The following is a 26,990-nucleotide window of genomic DNA, read 5'->3' as shown; positions in this document are numbered from 1 at the left end:
ATTTTTTTGAAACAAGCCTTGTTAAATGTTTGAACTGTTATATAAGCATTTTTTTCCTTTTTCTTTGAAAAAAGATAAAATTATGCAAAAATGCTTATGCTAAACAATAGGCTGGACACAATGGCTCAGGCTTGTAATCCCAGCACTTTGAGAGGCCAAGGCAGGTGGATTGCTTAGACCTAGGAGTTCAAGACCAGTCTGGGCAACATGGCGAAACTCCGTCTCTACAAAAAATACAAGAATTAGTCAGATGTGGTGGTGGGCACCTGTAGGTAGTGGCAGCTACTCAAGAGGCTGAGGTGGGAGGATTCCTTGAGCCCAGGAGATCAAGGCTGCAGTGAGCCGAGATCATGCCACTGCTGCCTGGGTGACAGAGGGAGACCCTGTCTAAAAAAAAAAAAAAGAAGCTACCATTTTCCAGTTATCTTTGAATGTTATCTTTTATGTTTTACTTTTCATTGTGAATCATTGTGAACATATACAAAGATGAAAAGTGGAGCATATAGTACAATGAATCCTCAGTTACTTATCACTGAACTTTAACGATGATCAACTCACTGCCAAACTTAAAAAAAAAACTTTTGTGTTTGTTTATTTATTTATTTATTTTTAAGATGGGGTCTCACTTTGTCACCCAGGCTGGTGTGCAGTGGTGTGATCTTGGCTCCCCATAGCCTCCACCTCCCAGGCTGAAGAGATCCTTTCACCTCAGCCTCCTGAGTAGCCGGGACCACCTTTCTACTATCTACTGGTTAGTCTTGCAGTATGATTTTAATAAAGTGTTACTTATTCTTGAACAATTTCTATGATGTCAACAGAGAGATATCAACAAGAGTGATTGTAAAGTAGCTAGTCTTATAAGTCAAGAGTTAGGATCTTTTGTCCATTGCTCAGTCCATTTCAGGATCTGATCTATATTATTTTCTAGCTCTTATGGTTTATTGCTTGGCAGCTGATGCATGATTTCTTCCTTGCAGGATGCTGTGACTTATTAATAAAGAACTTGAAAAATCTTACACTGAGTATTGTCTATTAGTTTCTTCTCAGTATAACCGCTTGCTTCAAGTCTTTCATACAATACATTGGTATCTGTTCCCAGCACAAAAATTATAATATATGAAACCAGTGTTCAGGGAAGAAGTCACCAGCATGGTAATAAACAGTAATTCTACCTTCTCTCATTTGGTTATCTAACTCATCAACTACTCTTTATCTTCATCTAAAATGAGACAATCACTCTTCATCATAGCCATCACACAACTGCTCTTCTTGAGCTAAATCACCCACATTAATGTTGTATTTCAGTCCTGAATTTTTTTTATTTTTATTTTATTTTTGAGACGGAGTAGTCTCACTCAGTCACCCAGGCTGGAGTACAGTGGCGCCATGTTGGCTCACTGCAACCTCCGCCTCCCAGGTTCAAGCAATTCTCCTGCCTCAGCCTCCTGAGTGGCTGGGACTACAAACATGTGCCACCACACCTGGCTAATTTTTGTATTTTTAGTAGAGATGGGGTTTCTTCATGTTGGCCAGGCTGGTCTTGAACTCCTGACCTCAAGTGATCTGTCTGCCTCAGCCTCCCAAAGTGCTGGAATTACAGGCGTGAGCCACCACGCTCGGCCTCAGTCCTGATTTTGATGTGAGTTTTTTGCGTCGTGTGTTTTTCCTATCCCTGGTTTACTGGTGAGCAGGATGTTTGGAAGCAACATGGTTCCTCGCTGTGATGGCTCTGAGTGCCTTGCTCACGCACCCTACCCTAAACACTACCCAAGCTTTTTCATCTATCTGTCCACATACTCCCTCATCCCATTTTATTTTGTAACCAATTCCAGATATCGTATGATTACATCTGTTTACATCTGTAAGTATTTGAGTGTGGATCTGAAAAAGTTGTTTTTTTTTTTTTTTTTTTACTTAGAAGAATGCTGTTTCGGCTTCCTTTACTACTTCTGGTTTTTTGGTGAGATCAGAATTGCAAGTCAGGTCTCTAGGCTGAATGTTATGGCAAACTCTTATGTATTTAAACGGATGGCTTATTAATGACATGAGCAACCAGAGTTGCTATTAGCTGTTGATTTATGAAGCCACATGTTCAGCTTGTATGATGGATGTCATTAACATCAGGAGTGGCGGGCTCATTCATCTGTCTCTGCCCAGTGCTCCGCCGTCCTGAACGCGCTCAACAGATGGGGAATTTCATGGCCACAAATGGAATTGTTTATCCTCTCATTGTTCCCGTGTCAGCAATCAAACTAAATCCATTACCCACCAATAAAAAGATCAGTCTGCTGCCAGTTCAGCTGTGGAAGGGGCCAAAGCTATGTTGAAGGGATTTAGAGTTTTAGAAGGGATAAAAAAGTAATAAGAAGCCACATAAAAATTAAGATCCCAGAGAAGAGTTTGAGTCTTTCATTCTAAAGCTGAAGGCTTTAAAGGATTTAAAAGGAAAGGCCAAGTAATTCAATATTTTCTTTAACACAAAATATACTCTAGAGACTCCTCTTTATGGATAGTGCATAGCTTTTATTGTGTGTTGATGGCTTTATTATCTCATTTCAAAAAGTCACAAGCACTCAAACTAGGCTTTGAAGAAGGAAGAAATGTCAGATTCATAATGGAAAAGCTGCTAAAACTTTAATAGCGTTACTACTGGTAGGAAGATTTTCTTTTGTGTGCATAAATAGTTGTCTGTTCTTATAAAGTTGTTCCTCTTTGGTTTAGCTAACAGGTTCTCTGTACACTGATTTGTAAAAGGAGGTTCCTCAGTTCTGTGGACCCCCCAGGCTGCCCTCCCAACATTCTCAATGGACTGTGGACCATAAATTTTTATTTATTTATTTATTTATTTATTTATTTATTTATTTATTTGAGACAGGGTCTCGCTCTGTCACCCAGGCTGAAGAGCAGTAGCACAATCATGGCTCACTGCAGCCTCAACCTCCCAGGCTTAAGCAATCCTCCCACCTCAGCTCCCTGAGTAAGTGGAACTACAGGCATGTGCCACCATGTCTAGCTAATTTTTAAATTTTTTTTAGAGATAAGGTCTCACTATGTTGCCCAGACTGATCTTGAACTCCTGGCCTCAAGGCATCCTCCTGCTTTGACCTCCCAAAATACTAGGATTACAGGCTTGAGCCCCTGTGCCTGGCCTGACCATGACTTTTAAAAGTGGACCTTGGATGCTTTTTGCTGTTTGCCAGATTGGTTTTATATCAGGATGTAACAGGCAAGAGACCTTGGTGTTGTCATTCATTGGTTATAGCTGAGTATCTGGGACATGCAGGTTTCACATTTATTTACTCAAAAAAGTTAGAGACATTGGCCAATGGAAAATTAGGTTATCTGTAAGAAAAGAAATAAGACTGGTTGCATTGCTCTTTTTCATTCTATTCTGCAAATACTTAATGTACTACTGAATATGGCAGCTATTACGCTGGATGATAAGGATCTTAGATGATTAAGACAGTCTCCCCCTCTTAATAGATTAGATGGGGAGATAGACAAAAACACAAATGTTTGTAAGATGTGTTTACAGCCCAGAGTGGTAAGTGGAGGCCTGAAGAGGATGTTCTGAGAACTCAGAGGAGACCTCAAATTAGGGTTCCTTGACTTCCCTGGAGAGAAGGGTGGTGGAGAGGTGACAAGGCTAAGGAGTGAAGAATGGGCAGTAGTTTGCCATGAGGTTTGGAAGGTTATTTCAGGCACAGGTAAGAGCCTGAACAAAGCTATGGAGGCCTGAGATGGTTCCTGAGGGTGTGTGAAGCTGGGGAGACAGGAGACTGAAAATGGGGGAAAAGGCTAAACTATGATGGCCCTGCCATCTGATGGGGCCATGGACCTTCTCTTGAAGTCCATGAGAAGCCACTGAAGGATTTTTCAGTAAGGAAAAGCTATGGTCAGACAATTTATCTTTTATCAAAGCACTCCTGGATGCAGGGTGGAGAATGGATTGCAGGGGGTTAAGAAATGGAAGCAGTGAAACCATTAGGAAGCTGACTGCAGTAATCCAGGTGAGAAGTGGAGGGCCTGAGTCAAGGGGTATTCAAGTGTGTCTGTATGTTTAGGGTGAAGAGGAAGGTGTGATAATAACTCATAAGGTTTTTGAATTGAAAACCTTGAAAAATATGTAAAGTTCTTAGAATAGAACTTGTGTAACCTACACTGAATCAACGTTAACTCATATTTCTCTTTTTCCTCTTTGCGACTGTCTTAGTCAGCTTGGACTGCTATAACAAACTACCATAACCTGGGTTGCTTACTATCCATTTCTTACAGTTTTGGAGGCTGGGAATTCCAAAACCAAGCTCCCAGATGATTCAGTTTCCGGTGAAGGCTCTCTTCCCTGTTGGCAGGCAGCCAACTTCTCACTGTGTTCATGTGGTAGAGACAGAGAGCTCTGGTCCCTTATCTCCATTGTAAGGGCACTAATCCCACCATGGGGCCCCACCTTCATAACCTCATCTAAATCTAATCACCCCCCAAAGGCTCCACTTCCTAATACCATCACTTTAAGGGTTGGGGCTTCAACATATGATTTTTTGGACGACATAGACATGCACTTCATAGCAGGGACTGAGTAAATCCCAGTGGTAATAGCGTAGCAGAATGAAAAAGCAGGAAGAGGAGTAAATGGAGGCATATGAGGAGCCAGGAAAGAAGAAGGTCATAAGTGAGAGGGGAGAGCACCCCTCCACAACATCTCCTGAAGTCTCTGCCCTGTGGGAAGAAGGGGAGGTGAGTTTGGTATTGGAGGTCTTGTGAGATGGTGGGAGTTTTGGGAACATTGAGGTCATAGCTGCCCTGGGCAGCAGCTGTAGCTGAGCTTGACTATTTCATGGAGCTGTGAGTGAACAGTTTGCCATTCTTTCTGGATGACCAGTTTCTGCCAACTTTTCTGTTTTGATATTTCATGATATGGCAGTCTCTTTCTTTATATTTAAGAGTTTTTAGTCATTATTGCCCAGCATAAACTGATCAGGATAACTGGAGGCAGGTGGATGACTGGGTTTAGGGAATTTTTTCTACTTTCTGCTAGAAAGAATTATCTTCTACATAAGGTATGACAAACATTAGATCTGTCCAAGAAGCCAGCCATTCCACTTAGCCATTCAGTCAACAAATGTTACTGAGCGCCTCTAATATTGGTAAGGCATCTTACCACCTGGGGTTGCTGCTGCTTCAGGAATCAAGCTATGAACATGATTGTTTCCCCTGATGGATTGTGTGCTCCTTAAGGGATGGGACTGAGTCTTATTCATCTTTGTAGCCCCAGAACCTTGCACAGTAGTTGACACTAGGTGGTTGTCAAGAGCAAGATCTATGTCTAGGTCCAAATCACTTGCTACCACTTGCTAGTAGTGTGACCTTGGTCAATTTATACAGCCTCTAAGGTTTGGTACAATCATTTGTAAAACAAAGATAATAGTAACATCTGCCCCATCATAATATTATACCATCACATTAGGGGTTAGGGCTTCAACTTATGAATTTTGGGAGGACACAAACATACAGTCCATAACAGAGAGTGAGCAAATCTCTATGGTCATAGCATAGCTATGTTTTGAGCATTAAATAACACAAACATGTAAAACAGCTATAGTGTCTGGCACATAGGGGTTCAATCATATTATCAGTATTAGGTTTACAACAAATGTAATTGAACTGATGCCCTAGGACCTAGTCTGACAATGCTTCTTTGTATATAAACTTGGGCAAGACATTTTACCTCTTGGAGTCTCTGTTTTTAAAGTTTATCTGTCAAACAGAAATACCTGCACGGGTACCTAACAGAATTAAAATGAAAATAGAAAAGATTGCTCTGTTTCTTGATTACAAAAATAACCTAAATCCAGTAAATTAAGCATAAATATCAGAGAGTAAGAAAAGCTACCATGCTACTATAACACCTTCAAAAAATGACACAAATTCCTTAACTTGATAAAGAGAATCTATAAAAGACCTATAGCTAACATCATACTCAGTGTGAAAGTCTGAATGCTTTCCCCCTAGGACAGGGGACAGGACAAGGATTTCTGCTCTCACCACTCTTATTCAACACAGTAGTGGAATAGTATGCCAGTGCAAAAATGCCAGGAAAGGAAATAAAAGGCATATACATTGGATACAAAGAAATAAAACTGTCCCTATTCACAGGTGGATAATTATAGAAAATCACAAGAAATCCACATGAAACTTCTAGGATTAATAAGTAGTGCAAAAAGTTTGCAGGATACAAGATCAACATACAAAAATCAATCACATTTCTGTGTACTAACAACGAACATGTGAAAACAAAATTCAAAGCACAATGACATTTACAATTGCTCCAAAGAAAATGAAATACTTAGGTAGAATTGTAATAGAACATATAGAGGATCTGTGTCCTGAAGATTTTAAAATGTTGATGAATTAAATCAAAGAAGACCTAAATAAATGCAGAGATATACTGGATTTGTGGATTGGAAGAATCAACATACTAAAAATGTCAGCTCTCACCAAATTATCAATAGGATTAATGCAGTTCCTATAAAATCCCAGCAAGAATATTTTGTCAACATAGATAAGGTTATCCTAAAATTTACATTGAAATGTGCAGGACTAGAATAGCTATGACAGTTTTGAAAAAAAAGGATAGGCCAGGCTACTTGGGAGGCTGAGGCAAGAGAGTCACTTGAACCCGGGAGGTGGAGGTTGCAATGAGCAAAGATCATGCCATTGCACTCCAGCCTGGGCAACAAGAGTGAAACTCTGTCTCAAAAAAAAGAAAGAAAGAAAGAAAAAGAAGGATAAAGGAGAGGAATCGCTCTACCAGTGTTAAAGATTACTATTTAGCTGTAGTAATCCAAACAGGGTGGTATTGGTGGAGACAGACACACGCACTAGAACACAACAGGGAACCTAGAAGCAGAACCACACAAATATGCCCAACTGATTTTTGACAAAGGTATAAAAACAATTCAATGGATGAAAGAGTATCTTTTCCACAAATGAACACATGATACTACAGATAGCCCAGGTGTGCTCATGTGTGCATGCATACACACACTCCCCCCCTCAAATCTCACACCTTATACACAAATTAACTCAAAGTAGATCACAGACTTACATGTGAAACTAAAAGTTTTAGGAAAACATTTAAGAGAAAATCTTGAGATTTATGGGTAGGTAGAGTTCTTTGACTTGACATCAAAAGCATGATGAATAAAAAGGAAAAGGTGGTAAATTGAACTTCATCAAATTAAGAACCTTTCGTCTGTGAAAGACCTTATAAGAGAATAAAAAGACAAGCCACAGACTGGGAGAAAAGATTCGTAAACCACATATCTAAGAAAAAACTTGTATTTAGAATATATAAAGCATCATCAAAATTCAACAGTAAAAAACAAAACAAAACAAAACAATCCAATTAGAAGATAGGCAAAAGACATGAACAGATATTTCAACAAAAAGGAGATACAGATAGCAAATCAGCATGTGAAAAGATGTTCAGCATCACATGCCATTAGAGAAGCACAAATTAAAACCACAATGAGGCTGGATGCAGTAGCTCCTGCCTGTAATCCCAGCACTTTGAGGGGCCAAGGGGGGGATCCCCTGAGGCCAGGAGTTTGCGACTAGCCTGGCCAACATGGTGAAACCCTGTCTCTACTAAAAATGCAAAAATCAACTGGGCGTAGTGGCAACACGCCTGTAATTTCAGCTACTGGGGAGGCTGAGGCAGGAGAATCGCTTGAACCCGGGAGGCAGAGGTTGTGGCGAGCCCAGATCGCATCATTGCACTCCAGCCTGGGGGACAGAGTGAAACTCTGTCTGAGAAGGAAAAAAAAAAAAAAAACCACACACACACACTGAGAGCTCACTACACACCTACCAGCAACACCAAAATAAAATAAAATACAGTGGTTTGTTTGACAAGCATTCTTCTCTTTTCCCACATGCAATAGATGGTATGAAGTTCACCCTGGTCCCAGGTAAATGTTGCCAAAGCCATTATGGGACCTATGTGCACAGTCACAAAGGTTTGAGAGGTTTCTGATTAGAGAAGCAACTTAGATCCTTGGAAGGGATCTTGGTGGAGGTAGTTCTTTGGTCTCACTCACCTTCCTTGCAGTGCAGCAAATCATTTCACTCACAGGCCTGAGTGGTTTTAGAACACCCTTGTAGGAAAGAATATATGTTACTCCCTTGGGTCTTTTTTCTTGGCCAGCAAAACTGAAGACCATGAAAGTAATAACACATACCTATAGGCTTAGGGGCCCATAGAGGGCTCTAGAAGGAAAAAAAAAAAGTAAGTAAAAAAGAGATTTGGGGGTCTTAAAATTTCACTTAAGAGGCAAGGATATAACACCAAATTTTCGTAAGTTTATTTGAAAATTGTAATCCCTGTGAACTGTTTAGCTGTACTGACATAAAAAACACCACTGACTTGCAGGTTGGCACAAATAGTCTAGTCTGGTCCATACTTGCAAATGAACTTTGTTTCATTTCTTGTTGCTTTGAACTAGTATTTATTTTGCAGAGAAGATTGAATGAGAGGGGAAGCAACATTTAATGCAATTCTGAGTTATATATAATTTGACACTGTAAACCGAGAGTCATAAAAATATCTACACCAGGCCAGGTGTGGTGACTCATGACTGTAATTCCAGCACTTTGGGAGGCCAAGGTGGGAGGATCACTTGAGGACAGGAGTTTGAGATCAGCTTGGGCAACATAGCGAGACCCTATCTCTACAAAAAAAATTTAAAAATTAGTCAGGTGTGATGGTGCTTGCATATACTCCCAGCTACTGGGGAGGCTAAGGCAGGAGAATCTCTTGAGCCCATGAATTTGAGGTTACAGTGAGCTATGACCATGTACTGCACTTCATTGCGGGTGACAGAATGAGAGCTTATCTCTTAAAAAAAAAAAAAGAAAAAGGAAAAAAAATCTATATTGTAATGTTGAAATTGACTGTAGGGGAACCTAACCTGTGAAATTAATTTAGAATGTGAAAAAAGCCATATAAACATTATTCATCTATTCATTGCTAAGTTATTGGTAGGAGTAAAAATTTGGAAGCAATTTGATGACCTCTAACAAGAATAAATTATTAAATTCTTATTTAATAAACTATTACATACATTTGCATATGATTATGAAGATTATGCAGCAACACGGAAAATCTTTAAAATGTCACGTCTTAAGAGAAAAGAGCTGAAGATTACACCACCCAAATGAAAAAGATGGAAAGGAAATATATCAAATGTTAACAGCTGTGTTTGGGTAATAGGATGATTAGTTGTTTTTTTCTTCCTTTTCTCTCATGATTATTTTAATCAGTTTCCAATTTTATAAATTGGAAAATCAATTTAAAGCACCCAACTGAAAAAGACAAAAACTTAAAGCCAGAAAGAATGAAGTGCGGTTACTTTGAAGTTAGCTGTTGTGCGCATAGCTTCATGAGGCATTTCACAGGGGACGAAATCTCAAAACAGTTATTGCAATTTGTTAGGCGATTGCATTTATTCTGAGAGTGATTGGAGTGGTTGGAAAAACAGTGGAATAATAGCACAAGAAACTAGACCCTCCCACCCCCAGCTGCCAGTAATTCAACCTAGGGCTTTAAGAACCAATTTCTGTCCATTCAAAGTGTGCTTGGCCCTGGAGACTGCCTCCCCCAGGCCATTGTGATGGTGATGGCCTGGTCCCTTCAACAGCTCCCTGAGGACCAGGCACTTACTGGCAGAGCCTGGGCAGCTGTCTGGCGTGGTGTTGCGGGTCGTCGGAGACTCGCAGCCTGTGCAACGATGACCTGGAGGTGAATAGTCCCCTTTCTCATACCTACTCCCTGGAGGCAACAGCCCCCTCATTAGGGTATGGTTTCTAATCCAAACAACCATTAATCTTTCTCAGGGTTAAAAGGCCAGGAAAGCAATTTTTGCACATTCGCGCTATTTTGATACTGTACTTGTCTGTATTTTACAAGAGCAGACTTACTTCATTGACCACTTGAAAACACCCCACAGCTGTGTCCACAGCTACTCAAACAATGCCAAGCCCAACATAGCCCTTCCTGTGCATAGAGAGGGACAGGAGTGCCAAATGAGCCAGCTATTTATTGTGGCACTCAACAATAACATAGAAACATGACCTATTTGGAACAAATCAGTATTCTGTATCAAAAAATAAATTAGGTATATGCATATATTTTAAGTGAAAATGCCACCATATTATGATAGTTTCATGAACATAGTATTTTTCAAACTCTTGAATACCATTCTATTAAATGTCCTTGCCTTGGTAAGTATTTTAATCCATATAAATGGAGCGGTGGCTCTTAAGAATTTTTCTTAAAGAAAATCTATAGAAAAATAGGCTACAGAATTAGAAAAAATACACTTAATTATAGTCTCTGAAACATGAAAGTGTTTGATTTACAGAAATGGGCCTAATCTAGCTTATCCTCTTTTAATAGCTAGTGAGTCACAAAACTCACCTTTTCCATATTCTCTAATTGTAAGGGACAGAACGATGGGTATCAAGATAAAAACACTGAGGCTTCCTAAATCTGTTCTTCATGCTTGACCTTTAAATTCTTCCCTACAGAGTCATCATCAATATGAATACCAAACACTCCTCTTGGTGAGTCACATTTAGGCGTCTGGCTACTGTTAGCAAAGGCATTGAACATTTGAGGCGGGGTGGGGGGAGAATGCATATTTGTATCTCAAATTATTTTACATCAAATTTTCCCAATTCAAAAATCTCACATTAAGTACCAGGTAATACATAAAACCTAGTCATAGTATTTTCTTTCTTTCTTTTCTTTTTTTTTTGACAGAGTTTTGCTCCGTTGCCCAGGATAGAGTGCAGTGATGTGATCTCCGTTCACTGCAACCTCCACCTCCCAGGTTCAAGTGATTTTCATGCCTCAGCCTCCCGAGTAGCTAGGACTACAGGTATGTACCACCACACCCAGCTAATTTTTGTATTTTTTGTAGATATGGGATTTCACCATGCCACGTTGCCCAGGCTGGTCTCAAAACTCCTGGACTCAAGCAATCCTCCTGCCTCAGCCTCCACTGTGCCCAGTCTCATAGCATTTTCAACCTGGAAGAGGCCTTGGTTGAATGAACTAAGAATCAGAAAAAACTGAAACAAAATCCAGGGCCCTTGAACCCTAGCCTAATGCTCTTCTAATAATGTCATATCACATTGCAGAATATATTATAAGTGTTCTCAAACTTTAAAAAGAAACAACAACGACAAAAACAACTTATTCACCAGAGGATTGGTCTCTAATATTTTACTCTTGTGGATTTGTTTTTACCTTTTAAATATGTTACTAGTATTTTTATAAAATAAGATGAATCTGACCTAAAACATTAAAATGACATTTTTCTTTCCTCTCCCTTCCCTTTTGAAAAAATTAGAAAAGTAATATACGCTTGTAACAAATCCAAACAATACAGAAGTTTATAAAATAAAAAATGAGGCTGGGACTGGTGGCTCATGCCTGTAATCCCACCACTTTGGGAGGCCAAGGTGGGAGGATCACTTGAGCTCAGGAGTTTGAGACCAGCCTGGGCAACATGGCGACACCCTGTCTCTACAAAAAATACAAAAATACAAAAAAAAAAAAAATAAAAAAATAAAAAAATAAATAAATAAGCCAGGCATGGTGGTGCATGCCTGTAGTCCCAGCTACTCAGCAGGTTGAGGTGGGAGGATCATGCCTGTATTCCCAGCACTTTTGGAGGTTGAGGCAGAAGGATTGCTTGAGGTCAGGAGTTTGAGACCAGCCTGGTCAACACAGTGAAACCCCATCTCTACTAAAAATACAAAAATTAGCCAGGCATGATGGTGGGTGCCTGTAATCCCAGCTACTCAGGAGGCTGAGGCGGGAGAATTGCTTGAACCCAGGAGGTGGAGGTTGCAGTGAGCCGAGATCGCACCACTGCACTCCAGCCTGGGAGACAGAGTGAGACTCCATTTAAAAAATAAATAAATAAATAAATAAAAAATAAATCAATAAATTAAAAAATTAAATAAATAAATAAATAAATAAATAAAATAAAGTGAACATTTTCTCTTAGTTCTCCACACCCCAAATTCCATTTCTCCAGTGATAACATTTAACATTTTGATGTGCATCTTCCTTTTGTAGGTATATGTAGATATATGTTTATGTATAGTTGAAAAAATAAAAATCAGATCATACTAACATGTAATTATTCGGTAGCTTACTTTCTGCCAACTTCCCAGTATATTATGGACACATTTCCAAGAGATTTACTTCTTTATTAACAGTATCATAGAATTCCACAGTGTAGTATACTATAAATAATGAATGCTTAAGGTTGTTTCAAATATTTTATTATTAGAAAAGTGCTGCCAGAAACATCCTTGCCATGCTTTTGTATGTACTGGTGCTAGTGTTTCTATCAGATAAATTTCTAGACATGCAGTGAATTACTAGGCATAGGAAATACAATTTATACTTTTGAGTTTTTGCTATTTGCTCATGAAGCAGGGGCAGAGTATTCTGCGTGGGGTTTGGTACAGGAACACTGACCCCTGAAGTCGACCCTGGGGGTTTAACATAGTGGTCATTTGTCCAGCCTGTTTTATGGAAGGAGCTGGACTCTGAGCTTTGGGGAATTTCTTGCAAGATAAATTTATATCCCACCTATACTGGTAACAGCTAAGTTATGCCAAAGATGAAAAGACAAAGCCCTAGCTAGATCAGCTCTTGCTCTCAGCACTACAATGGCCACTGGTAATTCTTTCAGTTAAAATGACAACTAATACAGTTTCATTGAAGCTTCAAACAGGGCAGCCAGATCCTCTTCTGACTGGGGACGGGGTGCAAGCTTGGTGACCCTTTCCTGAAACAGTAAATGAAAGGAGTTACCCAGGGCTTTGAAAAGGCAGTTTGTAAAAGCTACAAAGTTATGGAAATTAACTTGGTCATAAGAATAAATGACTTGATAAATGCTGTATCTTTAAAAACGGTATTTCTTGTATACTTCATATGACTGGATCCCCAGCTTGGAGGTTTATCACATATCACATCATACCTCTTTCCCCACAGAGCTTTCAAAAGCCACTGCCCTTTGCCTTATGCCCTGGCAACAGCCTTCTGCCCAAACCAACCTTGGGAAAAACACCCCTATCATGACAAAACTAGGTCAGTCAACAACCTCTGCCAGGTTCTCCGTACGCACACAGCTCTGTCCTGGGCACAACCAGTGCTGTCAAGGAAGACAGAACTGGGTCATCCCCGATATCTAAGACCATGTATTTTGCAACTTGGACTTAAGGTGTATTCAAAAGGACTTCAGTAGAACGTTAACTTTCATGCTATGTGCAACAAGTGGCTCCATTTTTTCTATTAACTAAGGTTTCGTCTCTGCGTTCCCAAGCAAACCCAGTGATTTTTTAATTGCTCCAACGATTATTGAGTCAATTCAGCAAAGATACCCAGCACATCCTACTTCTGTTTATACTCTGGTCAGTAGCTTCCCGGGGACAGGGGCTAAAAGGTACAGCGATGACTCCCCTGGTGCCTGCATGAAACTGAGGAATGTCCAATTTGAGGTTCCATTTTCACGGGTCTCTGGGCATGTTTTCTGTTGCTGGCATGTGTTTGGGAGTGTAGCTGGTGGAAGGGAAGCTTTTGAGGCCAGGGGCTCAGCTGTGTGCGCTGCTTTCTGCCCTGCGCCTACCGAAGGGCTTGACACAGTAAGTAGATGCTCAACAGTTATCTGCTGAATTAGTAAAGGTGGTGTGGAGGGGATACTGGCATCTCAAAGTTCACATATACAAGATAGAACTCTGACTTTCCCATCCCACCACTCCTCCCATTTTCTCATCTCAGAAATGACACCCAATAGCTCAGGCAAAACCCAGGAGCCAGCCTTGATTCCCCTTTCCCTTGCTCTGCAAGTTCAACTCATCAGCAAGAGTGTCAGTCCTACCTCCAAAATGAAGCCCCAGTCGGAGCGCTTCTCACCTCCTGTGGTACCACAACCAGCATCCAGGGCACTGCTATCACTTGCCTGTCCAGCCTGAAAATCTTCCTAAAATGTCGGTTTCCACTTTTGCTCCATTCTTGCCCCGCAGAGATCATTCTCCCCACAGCAGCCAAAGTGATTTTTTTCCAGTATAAACTGAATCCTACCATTCCTGTGCTTAATGCTTGCAGATAAATTCCCGTGGCAATTACAACAAAACCACGGCCTCTAAGGCTACCCTAATCTGGCTCTGTTTCCCACTCCAGCTCTAACAGCTCACTTAGTCCCACCATCCCTTTTAAGTTCCTTGAACATGCTAACCTTGACCCTGCCCCAGGGCCTTCCCCTCTGCCTGGAAAGCATTGCCCTATCATCCTGTACCTTCCCAACAGCCTGGCTGGAGTTCTCTCCACACTTTCCCCATGAGATCACTCTCTACCTCATTATGCAGATTTTCCTTCATACACTAATCATTATCTGAAATGATTTCATTTATATCTTACTTATAGATGTTCACTGTCTCCCCTCACTAGAAGGTAAGCTTCACAAAGGAGAAAAGGGACTTTATTTTCCTTCTGTTAGTGTACCATACAATGCATGGTATACAGTAGGGACTCAATCAATATTTGTCAGGTAAAAGGAATGAAAAGAAGGATGGATGTATTCAAAAAATTCACTCAAAATGGATAAAAAACCTAAATGTAAGAGCTAGAACCCTAAAACTCTTAGAAGAATAATTAGGGAAAAATCTTCATGATATTGGATTTGGCAATGATTTCTTGGATATAACACTGGAAACACAGGGAGTCCAGTGCGGTGGTTCACGCCTATAATCCCAGCACTTTGGGAGGCTGAGGCAGCCGGATCACTTGAGGTCAGGAGTTCGAGACCAGCCTGGCCAACATGGTAAAACCCTGTCTCTACTGAAAATACACACACACACACACACACACACACACACACAAATCAGCTGGGTGTGGTGGCGGACAGCTGTAATCCCCCCTACTCAGGAGGCTGAGGCAGGAGAATCACTTGAGCCTGGGAGACGGAGGTTGCAGTGAGCTGAGACTGCGCCACTGCACACCAACCTGGCCAACAGAACAAGACTCTGTCTTTAAAAAAAAAGAAAAAAGAAAAAGCACGGGGGAAAAAAAACCAGATAAACTAGACTGAATAAAAATTTAAAACTTTTGTGCATCAAAGGACACTGTCAAGAAAGTGAAAAGACAACAAAATTTTTAAAAATTGCAATTCATATATCTGATAAGGGATTAATATTCAGGATATAAAAATTATTCTCGTTCGGCGCGGTGGCTCATGTCTGTAATCCAAGCACTTTGGGAGGCTGAGGTGGGTGGATCACGAGGTCAAGAGATCGAGACCATCCTGGCCAACAAGGTGAAACCCCGTCTCTACTAAAAACACAAAAATTAGCTGGGCGTGGTGGCATGCACCTGTAGTCCCAGCTGCTCAGGAGGCTAAGGCAGGAGAATTGCTTGAACCCAGGAAGTGGAGGTTGCAGTGAGCCAAGATCGCACCACTGCACTCCAGCCTGGTGACACAGTGAGAATCTGTCTCAAAACAAAAAACAACAACAACAAAAAATTCTTCTTGCAACTCAGCAACAAAAAAACCTCAAACAGCTCAATTCAAAAATGGGTATAGGACTTGATTAGTTATTTCTCCAAAGAATATATATAAATAGCGAATAAGCACATGAAAAGATGCTCACCATCCTTCATCATTTGAGAAATGCAAATCAAAACAATAAGATACCACTTCACACCATTAGAATGGCTATTATACACACACACAAAAAGAAAAATAACAAGTGTTGTTGAGGATGTGAAGAAATTGAAGCCCTGGTGCACTGTTAATGGAAATGTAAAATGGTGCAGCCACTACAGAAAACAGTTTAGCAGTTCCTCAGAAAGTTAAACATAGAGTTACTACCTGATACAACAATCCTACTCCTAGGTATGTACCCCCAAAGAATTGAAAGCAGGAACTCAAGTAGATACTTGTACACCAATATTCATCACAGCATTATTCATAACAGTCAAAAGGTGGAAACAACCCAAATGTCTATCAATAGGTAAATGTATAACCAAAATGTAGTATATCCATACAATGGAATATTATTCAGCCATAAAAAAGGAATAAAATTCTGACACATGCTACAGCATGGATGAACACGAACGGCACTGTGCTGGGTGAAATGAGTCAGTCACAAAAGGACAAATATTGTATGATTTCGCTTACATGAGGTATCCAGGATAGGCAAATTCATGGGGACAGAAAGTAGGACAGAGGTTCCCAAAGGCTAGGAGAAGGGGAGAATGGGGAGTTTGTGCTTAATAGACATACCACTTGTTTGGCATGATTAAAAAAAAAGTTCTGAAAATGGATAGTGGTGATGGTTGCACAACATTGTGCATGTACTTAATGGCATGGAATTGTACACTTAAAAATGGTTAGAATCCCCAGGAGGCAGAGCTTGGAGTGAGCCGAGATCATACCACTGCACTCCAGTCTGGGTGACAGAGTGAGACTCCGTCTCAAAAAAAAAAAAAGAAAAAAAAGAGGTTAAAATGGTAAATTTTATGTTATACATATTTTATCACAATTTAACAGATAGTTAAGGAAGGAAGGATAGAGGGACAGATGAGAGAGGGGAGGGGTGGGGGACAATGCCGATGAATATGGGTGAGGTAAAGACAATGTCACATCCCAGCAGATTTTTAAGAGACCCTAAGGAATTTTGGAAATCCATAGCAAGGCAGAGGGTCTCAATATGTATATGTTTGTGCATGGTCAAGAACTGAAGTTCAGTGTTTGCCATAACTGCAGATGATGGCAAGTTACTTTGTTCATAATGGGAGAGAGTCTTATCTGATAAGCTTAAAGGTCCTTGACATGATCCTGCTTATCTTTGGTGGAGCAGTGCAGGACTCTTAGAAGTACTTGAAGCCAATCCTGAGTTGAGTTTCTGTTTCGCATTTCTGGCCCCCAGTGATTGGTTAAACCGGACAAAGACATAAAGTTTTTGATATGCCCCTACACATAACAGCTCTGCCATATAAAAGCTAAACTCTCTCAGAATTAAGATGTGTTAAGCAATGATGTGCTATTATTTATAGGCATGTAAGACTGAAGGACAACTCATTAACATGGGCATGAAATAAATTCAGACATCTACTTTTAGCACATTCATAAAATAACAACATTTCAGCTGGCCTGTCTACCAGGGAGTGGAAGTGCTCATTTGGGTAGACAGCGCTCCTCAGTAATGAAATGTTTTGATTTGAAATGTAAATGTTTCTTTCCAGGGGTTTCAGAAATCCAGCTTGGAAGATTAATATATTCTTGCCTGCTCCCCTTGCAGCCTGGCTATGGCAGTTGAAAGCCTCTGTACACAGGGCTGCTATTAGCTGCCACCAGTATGAGCTGTGTTTGGTCAAGAATACTGGCCTGGTTGTTCCTTCCAGAGAAAACCAATCCCTCACTGCTAAACAGAAAAGAACCTTTATCAAATGTCAACTACATTGAATAACCTTTCTGGTGATGTTCTTTGCAGGAGCCAGTATATTCTCACTACCTTAAATCCTAGAGATGCTAATAAGTGAAGATTAGTCTACTGCGTGTGTAAAACTCTGAAATGGCCACAGCATTCCTGTAAAACAGTCACTGCCATCAAACAAACAAACAAAATTCCATAGTAGTTATTCATCTGCAAAATGGACAAGCTTATTTCTAAGATTCCTACCAAAGTCCTATCAATCTGTGAATATATGTATATCTCAATCAGGTAGACTCCAAGTGAACCTAGAGCTAGTTAATTAAAATTAACTCTATTTCTCTGAATCATGAAAACATGATCAGAGGGAAAAAGGCAGCAGATGCCTTAAGGTGCTTTATGAATACAGCTTGAGGAAAATCTGGCTTTCCACTTTAAGACACAACTTATATCCAAAAGATTCCATTTACCTCCCATCTTTTGTGAAATTAAGAAATTTGTTTTGTCCAATTAAAGTTTTGCTATCTGTGATTTCCCAGCATCGCATGTGCATGGAGGCATTCAGAGTGGTATCTAATCAACTTGCTATTGAGTGTTCATTTAGTGCTATTTGAGTGGTCTCAAATGTTAGGCTGGATCTGCTGCTGTGTGGAATCGCTTCGAAAGTGACAGTCTGGGCCGTGCGTGGTGGGTCACACCTATAATCCCAACACTTTGGGAGGCCATGGTGGGCAGATCACCTGAGGTCAGGAGTTCGAGACCAGCCTGGTCAATATGGTGAAACCCCGTCTCTTCTAAAAATACAAAATGTAGCCGGGCGTGGTGGTGTGTGCCTGTAATACCAGCTACTCGGGAGGCTGAGGCAGGAGAGTCACTTGAACCCGGCAGGCAGAGGTTGCATTGAGCCAAAACTGCACCAATGCACTCCGGCCTGGGCAACAAGAGTGAAACTCTGTCTCAAAAACAAAAAACAAAACAAACAAACAAAAGAAAGTGACAGTCTGACTGCAGTAGAATTAGAACAGTAAACACCTGTCAGTGTGCACTGATGACCAGCAATCAAATGGCCAAGGATATCAGACAGTTTCATCTGAAAATCATGGATACCATTCTTGGAGGTGGACACACACATTTTCCTGAAAAATTTCCTGGGCTAAACAAGCAGAACCTTTTGGAGGGCCCCTGGCAGGGTGGACAGTGTCACTGGGACCATGCCATAAAGCCAGAAGCTACATTAAAATTGCGGTGACTGCCAGGTACTGTGACTCATATCTATAATCCTAGGACTTTGGTAAGCTAAGGCAGGAGGATTTCTTGAGCTCAGGAATTCGAGACCAGCCTGGGTAACACAGTGAGACCTCATCTATACAAAAAGTAAAAAAAAATTAGCCGGGTGTGGTGGCACACACCTATAGTCTTGGCTACTCGGGAGGCTGAGGACAGAGGATCACTTGAGCCTGGGAGGTCAAGGCTGTGGTGAGCTATGATTATGCCACTGCACTCCAGCCCTGTCCCTCCCCTGGGAAAAATTCACTATGACCATTCAGTGTAGGGTGTCCCTGAGCTTTCACGGCTCCCCTGCCTTTGGTTGAGTCCTAGTCAGTACAAGGAAACTTCAAAAAGTTATCCCCAGTCAGCCATTAAAGCTTAGCTAGACAGAAGACTTAGGAGGAGAGCAATGGAGGTACGTGTTCATTTAATATGCTTACTAGCCTGTGCTAGGTGCAATGGAAAATGGATGAGCCAAGCAGACAGATTCCTGCCCTCACAGAACTTACAGGCTGGTAGGTTTGGATAAAATAACTGTGAGGGCCTTAGAGGGTCTGATTTTTTTAGTGATTTGGTCCCTTGGACTTACGGGTTAGAATTAAGGGTTAGTCCAGGGTCTCTGCTATACTTTGAGACTCCTTTGTTTCTTGTTCATTTCTATTTCTAGATGCAATTGAATTCACTGAGCCTGAATCCAAATCAGGGAAACTGGTGGCTCACAGACTACGTTTCATTTGTGCATTGGAAACTAGGGCATTCAACACAAACATCCAGATTGCTGATTTTTCTTGAGAGTTGGAAGTTCTACCAACACTGGGACCTGAATTTCTGCTTGGTGATGATAAACTGTAGCTGAGCTGCTTACCCAATTAGATGGGTCACAAATGTTATCTTAAGTGAATGGTGAGGCTATCAACATTCTAAGCACTAGCAAAGTGGGGAGGAAGAAGCTACTTTGAGGCCCTTGCCTACTTGGAGTGGGATGAGGGAAAAGCACCAGCACTTGTGGCAAGCCGGCTGCTGTGTGAGTGGATGTTTCAGCTGCTAACTCTGTTTCATGGTCAGGGAGAGATCCACAATGCATTAGCAAGTGGCAGAAGATCCTTATCCTCATACCCTCATAGCATTGAGGTGACTTCTGCCTTTCCCATATTGGCCTCCTTTAGGAGGACTAAAGGAGTATTCTGGGCATGGTGACTATGGTGTGGTCCACCAATAAAGTGCTCATGCTCTGAGCTCTCTGCTTTATAGTGAATTGCAATGAACAGGACCTTGGCCTATTAGGATCTGATGTGCTAGCTCAAGAGAGGTCCACTGAGGGATCAGAGCTCTTCATGAGAACCTCGGAAGAGCAAACTTTACACCTAGTATGACTCTACTGAATTAGGGATGCAGCTCCATTTACATTCTTCACAAACATTTAAGAAATGAAACCAGATCCATAGTGACACAGGTATGTATCAAGTATACAAACTCCCACATTCATCAAAAGCAATTTGGTGATAGTGTTAGTTGAAAGGCCATGCCTATTCTTCACAAAATAGTAGAGATCTGTAACTTTTTTACAATGGAAAATAATATTGGTGGTCCTTTTGGAACAGCTTCACATAGTTATTTACAGGAGCCCTTCAAAGAACAGAAATGGGGAAAAGGGAAATTTTGCCATAGTTCAAGATCAGTTTGGTTGTTTTTGCCTTGAATTTTCATAAAGGATCCATCCCTTCATGAAAATTTTCATAAAAGCCTCACCTCAGCTACAGCTGTATGGATGAACGGAAAGGCGAGGGCCTGGCTCTGTTGCACCGGGAAAGGACAGAACTGCTGTCTGCTGTGGAAGAGACCCGAGAACCACCGGGGACCCCTGGTTTCCATCCCCGCTGGCCCACCACCAATGGAGCATGTCTTTCTGGGGGCGCTGGACTCCTTCGCAGGGAGTGAGGAGCGTGCTGGTCTCTTACCTGGGGCAGCGTTCCTTTCACTAGTGCGGGGATATCAGCTTTGGAGTAACCAACGGCTGCTAGGCCATCATCAACATCCAGATCAAATAAGAATTTGCGGAGCGTGTCTGCCAACACCAGCCCTGCATCTTGGATCCTGGCAGTGCGGGTGTCAGCTCCTAGAAGACATAAAGCGCTGACTGTAGGGAGAGATGAAGAAACTGGCTCTGGGTGGTGTTCAGTCACAAGATGCACACCCACGGGGTCTCCCTAACGCCCAGCGTGGGGCCATGGTGTGCCTCCCTAGGAGGGCCAGAGTTGGCTGGGGAAGCTCACTCAGCTCTGATATTTCAGAGGGGCTCCAGATCCTACATGCTGGCCCCTTGTGTGGTGGGAAGAAGAGGAACAGAGAGAAATAGAGAGGTGCAGAACGAGGCAAGAAAGTTGGCTGGTGCTGGGATGGAGGAATGAATATCTGAAAAACACATAGCTTATGTAATTTCAAGGCTTGGAGTTTGCTGACATCTAGAGGTGTACGATATGCTCAACGTCTTTTCCCACAGCAACATCTTAGAAAAAGATAAATCCTTTGCTAACACCCCGTGAGACAAGCTTACAGAAGTACAAAAGCTCCAAAATTAACCACCAAAAAGGAAGAAAATAAGCATGACAAAAATGGATTATGTGTGAACAGGGAAGAAAATTTTTCTCCTCTATAGCTATAAAACTTTTAATTTTAGATTCTGTTGCCAAAGGGCAGGGTAGGTTCCTCTAAATAAATATTGTAGAACCAGCTGGGCAGGACCAAGAATATGAAGGCTCTCAGAAAACAGCGTTTCATATGCAGATAATAATGGTATTGATGAAAGAAGATTCATAAGGGCAGAATTTTTACATGATTAGTAATTAGTAATCAAGAGGCCGGGCCTGGTGGCTCACATCTGTAATCCCAGCACTTTGGGAGGCTGAGGCAGGAGGATCACTTGAGTCCTGGAGTTCAAGACCAACCTGGGAGTGAGACTCTGTCTCTATTAAATATATGTATGTGTGTATATATATATACACACACACACACATATACACATATACATATATACATATATACACACATACAAATATGTATATATACGTATACGTGTATATGTATATATATGTATATGTATATATGTGTATATATGTGTATATATGTGTGTATATATAATAAAAATTTAAAAATGCACATAATCATGGAAATGGCAATCTGGAAGAGCCATGCAGGAGTTTCTGCCCTCAGGCAGGGTGACAAAGTTCTCGGAGGAAGGGAACTGATTTCACAACCCTTAGCACCCTGCATTCTCATGTATTCTAGCCAAACACATTCACTACCAAGAAGTAAAGCCCTCTACAGAGTATAGCATTATATGAAGTCTATGCAAAATGCCTCCCACTGTAGTCTAAGTTCACTTTCTCCTGTATTGTTCAAAAGGAGATCATGACTCCTATCACCTCCATATTGAAGCACATTATTAAATTGGTTTTTAGCTTTCTCTTCCATGACAGTGAGAATTCTTAGGAATCCAGGAAAAGGTATGAATAGAACCAGATACGGGGTTGGCTGGGAGAGCAGCCGGATGAAAGGTAAACCTTGCCTGACAAGACCAGTCTGTATTACCCAGCGGCAGCTAAAATATGGATTAGGTGGAGTGGTGACACATGATACAAAGTTTATGAAGTTTTAATGTTCCTGGGAATGCTGCCATAAAACACACCATCGAAACCTCTGCATTTTCCTATGAAGTGTTACAGAAAAAAAGAGATGGTAGGAAAAAGAATATATCAGTCTAAAGCTAAGAAAATCTAAGATGACATGAAGAATCAAAATATTTCATAGTATGGGATAGCTAAGTGTAGATAACACTAAAATTTCCCATTCAGGAAGGAAGAATCAGTGGGTTCTTCCAGACTGGAATCTAACAGAGGAACTCCCTTCTCAGCAGTGTTGCCAGTTGCCTGGAGTGTTAACTTTAAGTTCTCTAAGATTTTCCCATTTACCATAAATGTAGCCTATGATTTGAGCTCTCCACTTATTTACATGGTTTGAATATTTACAAAGGTAGCTGAGTCCCAAAATATGGCTGAACAACATCTCCAGTCCGAAAGAGAAAAGGGACACAGATTCTTGGCAAAGTTACACTGTTTCCCCTCAGCACCCTCTGGGAAATGGAGCCCCTGGCCCCTCTCTGCCCTGGGCTTGTGTCATTAACATTCCCAGCACAGCACCTGGGGCTCAGCGGGAGCTCCTGCAGAAGGATGTCTGCGGTCCTTCCTACCTCCCTGGAAATAATCTCTCCAACGGCTGGGCTAGGAGAGCATAATGAAGTTTTCTTTTTAGCCTTTCCCTTCCTGCCCTAACTAAACACAAGTGGCGGAATAAGATGTTTTGCAAGTTAATAAAATATTCAAGTCTACTTAAAAGAGTTCTTGTATTAGCAAAACACCAACATTTTACTTACCACTAAAGCTATCCTGAATATCATTTTATTCCTGGTAAGATTCAAAAGGTACTGTGGATATCTTATTATTGACATTATTTATTCTACAGTATGGCAAACAGACTCCTCTTTCAGGATATTTTTATAAAGTTTCTAATTGATCAGGAGCTTTGCAGGCTTTGATGAGAAAAGTTTCCAGTTGTTTTGATTCTCTATAATTGGGAATTTACTCTTGCTTCCTGATGTAGATTCATTTTATTATTGAACATAGCAAAAGTCATAACCTTAAAAAATAAAAATAATTATACTTTCTCTTGAGATAAAAACAGGAAAGAGTATTACTACAAATGGAACAGATTCAATACTCTCAGAAGTATAATAATGACAGAATTTTAGTGCTAGATAGGGCTTTGGTCAAGTCACTGACATTTTAAATCAATATATTTATGTTTAAACGTGTTTTTAAAGAAACAGGGTCTCACTGTATTGCCCAGGCTGGTCTCAAACTTCTGGGCTTAAGCTATCCTCCAGCCTCAGCCTTCCCAAAATGTTAGGATTACAGGTATGAGCTGTTGTGCCCAGCCTGACGTTTCATTATTAAGCTATTGCAAAGCAATATTTTTTGGTATTGTCCTTTGTGGTTCTTTTTTTTTTTTTTTTTTTTTTTTGAGAGGGAGTCTCACTCTGTCTCCCAGGCTGGAGTGCAGTGGCATGATAACAGCTCACTGCACCCTCAACTTCCTGGGCTCAGGTGATTTTCCCACCTCAGTCTCCTGAGTGGCTGGGACTACAGGCTTGCACTGCCATGCCCGGCTAATTTTTTTTTTTTTTTGTAGAGATGGGGTTTTGCCATGTTGCCCAGGCTGGTCTCGAACTCCTGGACTCAAGTGATCCACCCACCTCGGCCTCCCAAAATGCTGGGATTACAGGTGGGAGCCACCGTGCCTGGCCGGTCACAGAATTTTGAGTAATGGTTCATACCCAGTATTTCTGCTGTCTCTAGGTGTCGCTCTGGAAACATCTGGGCCGTGAAAGTGAACACCGCTGGGGACGTGAGCACCACAGAAAGGCCATGGGGCTGGGGAGAAACGAAACACAGTGACCGGCAGATGACAAAGCTGTTCTTCCCTGCGTATTCTAGATATTAACTTACTTTACCCCATACTCTGAGCAGGCGAGAATTGGCAAATATATTTATGGAAATTGGGAGGATTATAATATTTAATTAAATAATTTATTCTTATGATTTTACCACCAGTGGGTGATCCACATTGTAATCCTTTGCTTTATACGTCTTCACCAAACCTGAAATTGGGTAAGACATTCCATGGCTAGAAAAGAAAGAAAATCCTTATGTTGATACAGTTACCAATATTCAAGTCAACAATAGAAAGATACTCTTATGGGGATGCCTGTCACAGTCTCTAGACAGTATCATTACCTGAAAAAGTGATACGTTCTGTTTTCTTGGATATAAGGATATATTACGATGTCTGGGACATGTATGTAGTGCACTCATTAACAAAACCTCTGAAGATGGTGAAATTCAAATGCTTATGGAATTGTATGGCATTAAAAAGTATTGATCCAGAAGTAACTCCCTGAACCCATTAATTAACATTATGATCTCAAAGACTGGGGAATTCACTTTGAAGTTTCTGTAATAAGCTCTGGGCGTGTGTTTTCTGTTTTTTCCTGGCAGCTCCTTGGCAGTGTGCTCCCAGATGATGTCAGGGGAATTTTGTGAGTCAGGATGTGCTGTATTTGATGACATGCAAGCTTGACCCACCAGTGATCTGCCCCGCCAGTAACTGACAGATCCCTTCAAATGTTACATACTCATGGAGTCCAATCAGAAATGATTATTCTAGCCTGACAGGCTATGTTAATCAGTTCTGGTTTGACTGATTTCTCTGGCCTGAATTCTACCCTAAGGATTTGTTTAGATTTAGTTGACATCAAGAAAAGGCATCATGGTTTTTGTTTTTACTGAAAAATTCTTTTTCTTTTCTTTTCTTTTTTTTTTTTTTGTGATGGTATCTCAATCTGTCACCCAGGTTGAAGTGCAATGGTGTGATCATAGCTCAATGCAACCTTGACTTCCTGGGTTCAAGTGAGGAAGGATCCAGCCACCATGCTCAGTGAAAAAATTTTTGTATCCTCCTGAAATATTGATGAACAAATAGGAAAATATTATAGTTTTTTGTTGTTTTTGTTGTTTGAGTTTTTTTGAGACAAGGTCTCACTCTGTTGCCTGGGATGGAGTGGTGCAATCCTGGCTCACTGCGGCCTCGACCTCCCTGGCTTAAGCGATCCTCCCTCCTCAGGATGACTGAGACTATAGGTGTTTGGGTAGCTGGGACTACAGGCACGTACCACCACACCTGGCTAATTTTTGTATTTTCTTTTATAGAGATGGGGTTTCACCATGTTGTCCAGGTTGGTCTTGAACTCCTGGGTTCAGTTGAAGGGATCCGCCCAACTCGGCCTCCCAAAGAATTGGTATTACAGGTGTGAGCCACCGTGCCCAGCCATGGGTATTTCTTCAGACTAGATTCCTAGAAGTGAATTGGTGGGCCAAGGGGCATAAATATTTTTCAGGCTCTGGGAACATTTTGCTCACTTACTTTTTGGAAAGGTGTTGCCAGTTTATGCTCCCATCAGTGGTAGATCATCAGAGGCTGATCATTCTTTGCGCTCACCCTAGCAAAGGCCTATTCTTAATTTTCAAAGTTCAATGGTTTTCAAATTTAAAGCAACATACCAATAAAGTTTCAATCAAAGAGATTAATTCTGGGCTATTGACAAGCATTCTGATCCCTTTCTTTTGTGAGAGATTGGGGGAAAACATCCTACATTTAAGTTTAAAAAATCCACAACACATGGTGAGTATGTGGAGAAATCAGAACCTTCACCCACTGCAGGTGGGAATGTAAAGCAGCACAGATGCCGTGGAAAACAGTCTGTCAGTATCTCAAAATTTAAACACAGAATTACCATATGACCCAGCAATTCCACTCCTACATATATAACAAGAGAAAGGAAAATCTATGTCCATAGAGAAGAAACAAGTTAGATACAAAAGACCACATATTCTATGATTCCATTTACATGAAATGTCTAGAATGGGGAAGTCTACAGAGATAGAAAGTAGGCTGGGTGCGGTGGCTCATGCCTGTAATCCCAGCACTTTGGGAGGTGGAGGCGGGAGGATAACTAAGGTCAGGAGTTGGAGACCAGCCAGGCCAACATGGTGAAACCCCGTCTCTCCTTAAAAAATATTAAAAAATTAGCTGGGTGGTGCATATCTGTAATCCTAACTAATCAGGAGGCTGAGGCAGAAGAATTGCTTGAACCTGGGAGGTGGAGGTTGCAGTGAGTCAAGATTGTGCCACTGCACTCCATCCTGAACAACAGAGTGAGACTCCGTCTCAAAATAAATAAATAAAAAATAAAAAATAAAAATAAAAAAATAAAAGAAAAAGAAAGTAAACTGGTAGTTGCTAAGTATTGGGGAAGGTGGGGGGCTTGGTGGATGACAGCTAGGAGGTATGGGATTTCTTTTTGGGGTGATAAGATGTTCTAAAATTGATTGTGGTGATGGTGGCATAACTTTGTGAATATATTAGAAACTAATGTTCTGTACATTTTAAATGGGTGAATAGTATATAGTATGTGAATTATACCTTAAAAATATGTTATTTAAAAACCCAGTAAACCACATTCAATTTAAAAATACATTTAGGTTTCTACTTTAGCTGGTGGTGGAAAAAAGAAAAAGAATACATTTAGGAACATA

The 26,990-nt window shown here is 40.9% G+C and overlaps 1 protein-coding gene and 1 pseudogene across 4 annotated transcripts in view; both read right to left on the bottom strand.

Annotated features, from left to right (window-relative positions):
* Window positions 1-862: 862 nt before the first annotated feature.
* On the bottom strand, window positions 863-1,709 carry LOC103236907 (adenylate kinase isoenzyme 6-like; annotated as a pseudogene).
* Window positions 1,710-12,341: 10,632 nt separating this feature from the next.
* The window catches only part of ADHFE1 (alcohol dehydrogenase iron containing 1), a 36,931-nt gene continuing 22,282 nt past the window's right edge, over window positions 12,342-26,990 (bottom strand). For all 4 annotated transcript variants that reach the window (XM_008000771.3, XM_008000774.3, XM_008000773.3 and 1 more), the window contains 4 exons: window positions 24,444-24,522; window positions 24,173-24,269; window positions 20,742-20,899; window positions 12,342-12,869 (listed from right to left, as the gene is read on the bottom strand). In XM_008000771.3, the coding sequence (XP_007998962.2) occupies window positions 12,786-12,869; window positions 20,742-20,899; window positions 24,173-24,269; window positions 24,444-24,522 (418 nt within the window). In that variant the 3' untranslated portion in view covers window positions 12,342-12,785. The remainder of the gene's footprint in view (window positions 12,870-20,741; window positions 20,900-24,172; window positions 24,270-24,443; window positions 24,523-26,990) is intronic.

The sequence above is a fragment of the Chlorocebus sabaeus genome, chromosome 8, assembly GCF_047675955.1.
Source record: "Chlorocebus sabaeus isolate Y175 chromosome 8, mChlSab1.0.hap1, whole genome shotgun sequence".
NCBI classification, from domain to species: Eukaryota; Metazoa; Chordata; class Mammalia; order Primates; family Cercopithecidae; genus Chlorocebus; species Chlorocebus sabaeus.
Note: the sequence above shows the minus strand (reverse complement) of the source record. Positions and strands in the feature narration are given on the sequence as shown.